This window comes from Rhagoletis pomonella, unplaced genomic scaffold (assembly GCF_013731165.1).
Source record: "Rhagoletis pomonella isolate Grant_MI unplaced genomic scaffold, Rhpom_1.0 Rhpom_scaffold_00001, whole genome shotgun sequence".
Classification (NCBI taxonomy): domain Eukaryota; kingdom Metazoa; phylum Arthropoda; class Insecta; order Diptera; family Tephritidae; genus Rhagoletis; species Rhagoletis pomonella.
Window position 1 is genome coordinate 9,359,069 of NW_023458555.1, and position 9,921 is coordinate 9,368,989.

General features: G+C 34.5%; 1 protein-coding gene across 1 annotated transcript; it reads right to left on the reverse strand.

Moving 5' to 3' along the window:
• Window positions 1-404: 404 nt before the first annotated feature.
• Window positions 405-1,456, reverse strand: LOC118738277 (cyclin-dependent kinases regulatory subunit-like). The gene is made up of 2 exons (XM_036469205.1): window positions 1,280-1,456; window positions 405-1,176 (listed from the first exon to the last, which is right to left on the reverse strand). Exons 1-2 carry the CDS (start codon window positions 1,336-1,338, stop codon window positions 879-881), a joined length of 357 nt encoding a protein of 118 aa, XP_036325098.1. The 5' UTR covers window positions 1,339-1,456; the 3' UTR covers window positions 405-878.
• Between the last annotated feature and the right edge of the window lie 8,465 nt (window positions 1,457-9,921).

A 9,921-nucleotide genomic window follows, 5' to 3' on the forward strand; every position in this document is an offset into this window, starting at 1 on the left:
ATGTATATCAAACCCAAATATGCAAAAATTATGTTTGTACTTACATAATGCAAAAGCGGGATCGAAGGGGCCAACGAATAATATAAAAACTAGTTATTTTAACTACTCGTCCAAGTTGGAAGTAATTTGAACTTGCAAAAGCTATTTAAAATTTGCTTTCGTATGCGAACAGATGTGTATTGGTCCGTGTGCAAACAGGGAATACCAAACATCGATCACCTAAAAGGATGTACTAATCTTACATGAAAAGCCTATAGTATCCAACACCTGAAGGTTAAACTACCTTTGACAACGGGAAAATCTTTCCGCAGATGTATCATTTTTCTTACCCATTTTGCAACGAGCAAGAGTACCCAAAAAACTACGATTACAAAAAGATGGCTACTGCATTTGCAAACGTGCAGTTTATATAATAAACTGATTTTATTCTGTACGTTATGATATAAAAAAGACAATCATTTAATTACATCGCAGTAAAAATCTTAAGATTACATGCAAACTTTTTTAAATTTGCGCTTCTTCCATATTATATATGTATGTTTTATGTAGTATATATATAGTATATTTCTTTTTGTGTTCAACAATGTCAATAGTTTATCCACATATTCACGTGTGTTAATTTTAAAATTAAATATGTATTTATGTATTTACATATATTTCTTTGATTCGTATCGCTGAGTAATTCATGCATTTTAAAAGGACAATAACATTTCCGTCCGCTGGCCCTAAGTAGGTAAGCAGTGAATGAAATATTTCTTCTTTACACCTTTGTGTAAAAATCAACAAAAGTATCAACTAAAAATCTTACAGGTATTTATGTGTGAATTTTAAATCGGTGTCATTGTGTTATGCCTGCAACTCCATCAGACACAAACTACTTATCCATGCACTGATACATTATTGTTGGCATTCAACTGTTTTGCCTGTGCTGACGGCTGTTCCGTATTGGCATTATTGACCGTCACATTGACGTTGGAGTTACTATTAACATTTGATCCTATTTCCGGCAAATCCGTTCGTGGTCGCCGAAAGAGTATAACATGAGGTTCTGGCGCATGTATCATATAGTGCACCCAACCAGGACTCTGTTGTACACCCAAATTGCGCCACTCGGTTTCACTCATCAAATGTGATTTTGGTACAAGCTTTGTCAGATCTGGAGGTAGTATGACGTGTCTATAAAACAAGTAATTGTTATTTCGGACTACATACAATAAGGAACAATGCAATTAATTATAGACTGGCCTTGCAACGCAACAGGCTGTCGTATTGTGCCTACCTGTATTCATAAATGGCATCGAAGTATTTTTCAGAGTATTGTATTTGATCTGCCGGCATTTTGATTGTAATACTGTACTGTTTGCTACTCAGCTGTTACGAAATGTGGCGATTTTGCAAGGATTATTCTTTTTTTGCAACAAGCGTCGTTTGTTTTCACGTCGAATGTTTAGAAATTGCAAAATGTCAATGCTTCTTCTAGCACGAAAACCATTCACTGCAATTGATGACAGCTATGATCAGGGTTGCCACTTTGGTAAGTTGTTACCAAAATTGGTAGAAAAAATTTGGGTTGGTAAAAAGGTAAATTTTTTCTCATTTTGGTAGATATTTGTTGAACTCTTCGTTACCGATTTATTTTTCGTAGTTATCTTCATATTATAAATTTCTTTGCATACTTTTTATATACTTACATACGTATAAATGTATATCGATATAAGGCGAACATATCGTGCTCCATTCAAAACTCATTTTACTGGAATCCCGGGGAGCTTTTGATTGCCTAAATATTTTAAATGATTATTTAAATACAAATAAAAAAAATGTACAGGTATGTAATGACGCACTATACTTGTTCGCAAAAAAATTTAATCAACGTCATTTTTTATCAATAGAAATTATTAAATAAAAAACACAAAAGACTGGTGGCAAAAAATTAAAAAAAAAAATCAACGGGAACCACAGTGTGAGCTATACTAAGTATTATTTGCTTTAAAACTCGGTATCTTAAATTGTTCTAAAAATTCAGAGTAAAAAATTCGAAATTTGGACGAAAATTTTTCTAAATGTTGTATATAGTTTGAATCCTTAATTTTTATGAATTTAGTTAAAACAACAAAAAAAATTTACGTGAAAAACATTGCGAATAATAAAAAAATCACCAGGTGCTTTTTTGAGTCACTGTATTTGTCAGCCTTGAAATCCAACGGAGAATCACTCTTGCCAAAAAGTGCTACGTTGGGCGGAGTAGGCAATTGAGAAGTAAAGTACTCTCTCGTCGTACAAAGTTCACACTCTATAAGTACTCATCATGCCTGTGCTGGTGTATGGCGCGGAGGCATGGACAATGAAAGCATCTGATGAGGCGGCTCTTGGAGTTTTCGAGAGAAAGATTCTGCGAAAGATTTACGGACCTTTACGCGTTGGTGATGACGAATATCGCAGACGATTTAACGATGAGCTGTATGAGCTTTACAACGATATAGACATAGTGCAGCGAATTAAAATTCAGCGGTTCCGCTGGCTTGGCTATGTCGTTGGAATGGACAGAAACGCTCCTGCTCTGAAAATTTTCAACGCGGGCCGCGATGCTGATAACAGAGGAAGAGGAAAGCCTCCTCTGCGTTGGAAAGACCAGGTGGAGAAGGACTTGGCATTTCCAATTGGCGTCAGTTAGCACAGAAGAGAAATGACTGGCGTGCTGTTTTAGACTCGGCCAAAATCGCTTAGGCGGTTACAGCGTCTATAAAGAAGAAGAAGTATTTGTCTATAATAACTCGAGTTGAAGTTTTTCAAATTATGAAGTTTCGTTGTTGCCGCTTTGAAAGAAACTGCGAATATGCTAATAATATGACTCAAATACCGTATAATTAGCTAAATAAAAATTTCCTTGAAAACAACTTTAATTCTTATTGAAATAACTAAAAAAATAGCAAAACTTTAGTTTCAATTGAAAAAAAGAAAAAAATAAAGCTATAGTTTTTATTAAAATAATTATAAAAAAATTTATTGGTAGATATTTTTTAGATTTGGTAGATTTTTCTCAAGTGGATGGTAAATATTTTTTTTCGTCAGTGGCAACCCTGGCTATGATGCCGCAGCAAACCACGCACGGAAATAACGTTCGCTAGACGGAGCCATGGTGAAAACAAGGTACCAAAGAATGTTACTTTGAAAATAAGTGTATTCGCGTATTCTTCCAGCACAATACTCTCAATAGAAAAATGCTAATGAATTTTTATATGTTCTCTCTGAAGGAGAGAAATGTTTGGAAAAGAACGCGAACGCTAAACTTGCAAATTTCATGAACAGCTCATCGAATTTTTTTTTACATAAAAAATCACAAATAATAAACCATGACAAGAATATGAATTAAAAGTTTGTCTAAAGCAATTTGCTAAGCAAACGGAAAAAAATAGTTTTTACATTCTTTCCAAAAATTTTCCTGCAGTGACAGTTTGGTATTTGAATTTCCCCAACTTTTCTGAATTTTTCAGTACGGGAACAACAAAACCTGACAGTTTTTGAAAGTTATCAAAAACTATAAATACGCGAATACACCTAATAAGCCGCGCATCCTAGACCATAGTGAAAAGAAAGCTCCAGAATTCACCTCACTCTTTGAAGCTGTCCGCAAAAATTGTTGGCATTATTCAAAAATACAGAAAATCAAACCAAAATAAATTTAAACTGCAAGTCGTGGTAATTTTTGCAAAAAAATAAAAATAAATTTTGACGTGCTGAAAGTAAATTAATAAAGGAAATGGTAAACATGTGTTTTAAAAGTGAAAATAACCCTGGTATTCAGTAGTTCAGTCTCATCTCAAGTCACTAAATTTGAGGCTAGCAACCAGTGACTAGCGACTATTTTTGTGATTTGAGATGATTTGGGTATTCAGTAAGAGAGAGAGTCACAAAAAGTTCACTAAAAATGTGTGGTGAAAACAAACACAGACAGTCAATTTCAACTGATGGCATTTATGTATGCCTTTGCTCGCGCCTCTTCAAGTATCGCCATGGCCGACTGGTCAAAGCATTAGACTGCCGCTCGAGAGATCCGTGTTCGAGTCCCCCTCAGGCGTAAGGGTTTTTTATTTACTATGGGGTAGTTTAAGGAGCTTTTCGGCCGGTTTAAAAAAAGCAAACAATGTTTCTTTTTCCTCCTACGCGTTTCGATGCTTTTCACATCTTCCTCAGGGAGTCTGGTGTTTATTGTAAACAATTTTTTTTAATTTTTTTTATTAAATTTTTTTTTTTAATTTTTTTCATTCTTTGGTTAGTTTAATTTTTCTTTAGATTTTAATGTTGCAAAAATAAAAAACAAAAATTTGTTCAATGAATTTGTATGATATTAAAGCATTTTGGTTTATTTCGTAATGAAATTGTTGGTGAACAAATATTTTTTTTCACTTCATGTTCACGGTTTTTTTTTTTATAAAATAGAGAGCAATTATATTTTCCTCCATATTTTTCTTTTTGTGACCAGCTCAGAGCCAGCTGGAAAATTAGTGACTTTTATTTTTGAAACTAGAGACGTGAGACACCTTCTCGAATACCAAATAGTCTCAAAAATCATGTTCACCACGAAAAGTCACTATTAGCGACTAGAGACTGCTTACTGAACCCCAGGGTGAGTTATATTGCTGTGAATAAATGTGCAACAATTAGTATTTGTGCTTAACGATTTTCTTTGATTTTTATCATTTTCTTTACTTACACATAAAAAATAAGAAAGAAAAAAAAACATCAAAAATATAATTGATAAGATGCTAAACTTGCTCGCTATGAAAATACTAAGTATACTTGACGCTTAATGCTTATTCGATCAGCCGCTTAAACTTTCTTCCACTGAACATACGCAAGCATGGCTGAAGTTCTTCTGCCATAAAACGAATTGTAAAGCGGAAACGGAGACGAAAAAAGGTAGAAGCAACAACCGGCTCTGAATTTAAGTGTACTTCCGATAATTGTATATAGAAACAAATGCGATTTAATAACGCATTAGAAAGCGAAACAGCTAGGCGCCAAAACTACATTAAGTAAATATCTGGTATAGATAAATCAGTTCCGAACGAAATTTTCTTTAGTGGCATTCCAGTCGTTCATGATGCTCTCCATGACGCACTAAGGTGTTTGCGCTGTACCGTTCGCGTCGCCGATGAACAAACTCATTCAACCCCCAACCTATTGCAACTTGTTTAGAAAGTGAAAATTGGAAAAACCCAAATGACATGAGCAAAATAAAGCGAATGAAAATATATAGTCAGAACAAAGCACAACAACGATAAACTGATGGCAAGTAAAATGTACGGACAAGGAAAATGGTGGAAAGTCAAATTGTGTAATTGCAAAGTGCCAGCAATGACAACGTACATATGTATGTATGTATGTATGCATGTACATATGTGCAGAATGACAGCGACACAAGATTATCCAGTCAACTAACAGCTAAATACACACACGACGAGTAGCTCGTCCAAAAACGTAAGGAACAAGTGTTGCAAGCGAAGGAGCGAGTTGTGGGTGGGCGATGAGAGTCAACCTAGGTGGGAACGGCGTTGGAACAGGAAACAAATGAACTTTAGGAAGTTTTTGTTTTTGTTCGCCCCGTGTACTGGCACTATGTATATTTTCATTTTCATTCAGGGCAAATCGCGTTTAGTTAAATACAAATGTAAGCGCATACCTACAAATGTACTTAGTTATGTATGTATGTATATATGTAGCATATATTCAAGTGTACATTCCTCCGTATACATATGTATGTATGTATGTACAAACATACATATGTATATATGTATGGACATGGATTCATTGGGTTAAGTAAAAAGGCAGCAAGGCAAGCAGACTGTCAGGCCAGAATATACAGACAAGCGCGTATAGCGCACGGAGAAAAAATATACGCGCAGCACGCAAAATTAAAAAAAAAAAAAATTAAGGAAAGAGCAAATAATAGAACAATCTTCAAAGTGAAAACAGAAGGAATTTTAATAGTTTAGTCAAATAAACAAGTGGAGCAACTACTTGGCCCATGGCAGTCGAGTCAATCAGTCAGTCAGTTGGACAAATTTAACCTTTTTTTAAGTGTTTAACTTCACGGTTTTTGCGATAGCTTCTGAAATTTATGGAAAATTGGAGCAGCGCATAAAAATAGATGAAATACGCGCATAGAAAAGAAATCGACATATGCACGAATGTGTGTAAGTCATCGGCATATTTGGAAAATTATTATAAAACGAAAAGTGGAAGCACAAAAAAGTACATAAAAAATACAGACAAAATTTTGAAATATTCTAAAAATCGGGTAGGAACATTAGTTAATACTTACATATACAGCAGAACATCAAATCGACACACACACGAACATATCTACTGACAATCGTATGGAAAGATAAAGAATATTTCCAAGTGGATACACTTAAACGGCCAGAATAGTAAAGTGTTTTGTAAAAGTATTCGAGGAGATAACAGCTTTAAATTTCAATAGAAAAAAAATTGTCTTAAATCATTAGAAAAGTGAAAGTAATAAGTGCATGTGTGAAAACGTATGTACCTAAGCGCTTGGCTGAAGATGGGGTAGGTGAAGGTACGACTAACGGCGCAACGCTGGACTGGCATCTGACTTAAAACAACTAAATATTAGTGAATGGAATATATGGAATGTTGTCAGATGCTGTCTGTGTCATTTGCAAAAAGAGAAATCATCACGCAATAGGATCCAGTTGAAAAAATAAGACTAATCGAAGTATTTATGAAAAATCGCTATCGTTTTCGCCTCACAACCTATGTCATTCCTACGAATACGCCCGTTTGGTCTGTAAATACAAAATTTTGCTCGTTGCTCTCAAGTAGTGTAGTCAATCCATTAAAATTAGTGTCCATAATTTATTTTTATAAATTTTATGTGAAAGCAAATGCACGCCAAAAATCATAAAATTTAAACAGTGCATCATATTTGACAAGAAAAATTGCAGTAAAAACAAATCCTTCAATTCGACAAATGGTTGAGGTTGAATATTTCGCAAGCCATTTAAGTGCTATCATCTGTCCCAATAGCATTTTGGCATATGTATGTACATACATATTTCAGTGCTGTGAGTGATAGAATCACTTGCTCATCAGCGAAACGGACACCTTTACCGCCCTGCGGCACGGGCAAAATCGAACAAATTCGGCGCTTTTGTCGGCGTCTCTTACTAAATATTCCAGGGGGAATCGTCGTGCGCTCATCTTTGAACAAATAAATATGGATGTTTTTTTTTTGTATGTAGGTACATACATATGCAAACAAAAGTGTGATTAATTCATTAGCAATGAGCAACATCTTTTGAGATACATTTCCATTTCATCATCTTTCTCGAGATCTTTGCGCATATTCATTGTCTGCATTTGCTTTGCCTGCATCTTCGAGAGTATGAGCACCTACATACTTCACCTCTTACACCTTGCGGCTTGTGTGCCATTTGGCTTGCCTTAAATTTTCTTTGTGCGTGTTTTCGTTTTAATTTTCGTACGGATTTCCACACATTGTATTGTCCATGTGTACAGAAACAAGTAAAGTAATGGTTGAAATAAGCAAAGTAATCGAGAGAGAGAAAAATAAAAATCGAAAACTACCGCGAAATTGTGTGGAAAAGAAAATAAAGCTACGATTTTTGCATTTTAATAACTAAACGAAGATATCAACGGAACAACAAAAGGAAAGAGAACAAATCAAAACGGAAAATGAAAGTGACGTTCCTTAAAAAATTAGGTCGCGTTGTGTGTTGCACAAAAATATCGCATAGAATTAATAATCTATCACGATAGCTACAAAAGTATAACAAGCAGGAAGAAGAAGAAGAACCAGTGAAACAGGTGCAAAAGTGTTAATGATAAATCCAAACCAAGACAACTGCAGCAACAGGAGTAGAAAAGTATTAAAACCTCCAACCGCAAGCGAGCTTAGAACATTAGGATTAGCTCAATTTTGCATACATTTTTACCCGCCTTCGCTACTACACGCCCAACCCAACTTGTTTTCCACTCCATATCAATGCAGCCCGCCGCTAGAAAGCAACAGTAAGTGCACGTAGTGCAGAGAACAACACTCACAGTTCTCGATTAGGGCTACGAAGAGGCAGGCACTCCGTTGCCAAGTACTGCCAGCTAAACAAAAAGAAAAGTATAAAAAAAAATGCTTTCAGACCGCAATGTTGGTAACAAATGATGATGCACTGAGGCGATAGGGCTGAGCCAAAACAATTGCTTTGCTTATGTGTGTGCAATTGCTAGCGACGATAAAGGCACACTAGCCCAACCCGCAAACTGCAAGCAGTAAGCAGCCAATACACAGCACAGGGAGGAAAACAGGTGCATGTTTTAAAAGTGACCAACGTTTTTTTTTTTTTTTTGGGGCGATGAAAAAGCGTTGACCATCACTTATGGCGCAACAAATAACAAGAAAGTGTTGATTCCAGTGCAAAGCAAGTAAATGTATGTACATAAGTATGTATTTATGTATGTACATTAGACTGCATCGCCAAAAAGAAGTTGCGGCTTTGTCGACAGGATTACCAAACCTAGTATATTTTAAGGCTTCTACCAAAATATTTCGGAAAAATATTAAGATTTGCGTAAGCTAAATAAAATACCTCTAAAAATAGATTTTTTTATGAATAAAAAAACGGCCTCAAGCTCAATAAAAATTGTTGAATATAATTGTTATAAGGCCATAAAATAACAAAAATAAAAGTAGTTTCTTAAAGGATTTTTTGGAACAAATCCCCTCGGATGACAAAACAATTTAAGCTTAAAAAAATTGACATAAAAATATTAAAAAAATTGTATCAACGGAATCATAATAATGAGATATTTGATGCTTTTTTTTAACTTTTTTTCAAAGATTTGTGTAAGAAAAACTTGAGTAACTGCTCCAAAACTTTACCGATATAGACTTATGAGGTATCAGGGGAAAGGTATTTTTTCACCCTTTTTATTTCTTTGCAAAAAAAGCTCATTCATGTCCCAATTTTTTCTTTATTCAATACCAACACATCTTGATTCATCATGGAATGACAATCGTTTGTCTTACCTTCCTCTCTCATACTTTGAATGAGCTTATTTGCAAATAAATTAAAAGGGTGAGAAAATACCTTACCAATGATACCTCTTAAAGCCCAAATTGGTAAGGTTTTGGCTGAGTTATTCAAGTTTTTCTTAAACCAGGGCAAAAATAGCATCAAAAATCCCATTATTATGATTCCGTAGGATTTTTCTTTTAAATATTTTTATGCAATCTTTCTAAGCTTAAACAGTTCAGTCATCTGAGGTAATTTTTTCAAAAAAATATTTAAAAAACTTTTTATTAATAAAAATTAAAATTTTTAGAGGTATTTTCAAATTGGTCCAGCTCACGTAAATCTTAATATTTTTGCGAGATATTTTGGTGCAAGTCTTAAAATATAATAGATTTTATAATTCCATTGGAAAAACAGTAGGTACCGCTTTTTTTTTGTATGGGGAGTGTTGCAGTCTAATGTACATATGTATACATGACCGCATAAATATGGGAATTTCTTCTTATGCACAAGCGAGCACAGGTGGAAACAAGTAAATTGATATAGTACAGGGCAGATAAAAGAGTGAACAGTAACACGTTTAAACCTATAGGTGATAAAAGTTTTGTTGATCATCTATTTATTTCAGCAGCCGCTTTGACCGCTTACATATGTATGTATATATATACATATGCGTGAACATATATGCATACATACATAAATACATAAGTACAGACGTTCAAGTTATTGAAGCTAAGGTCTGCCCAATAACCCACGACTCGTTCTACGTTATAAATTAAAAACTACATAGAGAAAAAATGAAATATAATTTATAAACAACAACTACAGAAAAACTAGTTAAAAAGTAATTAGCCAGAAAACAAAG

Excerpts from the sequence above, each read along its gene's own strand:
- LOC118738277 (XM_036469205.1), bottom strand. The coding sequence starts at position 1,338 with ATGCCGGCAGATCAAATACAATACTCTGAAAAATACTTCGATGCCATT. Across the intron at positions 1,177-1,279 it reads GATGCCATTTATGAATACAG|ACACGTCATACTACCTCCAG; the intron begins GTAGGCACAATA and ends CTTGTTTTATAG.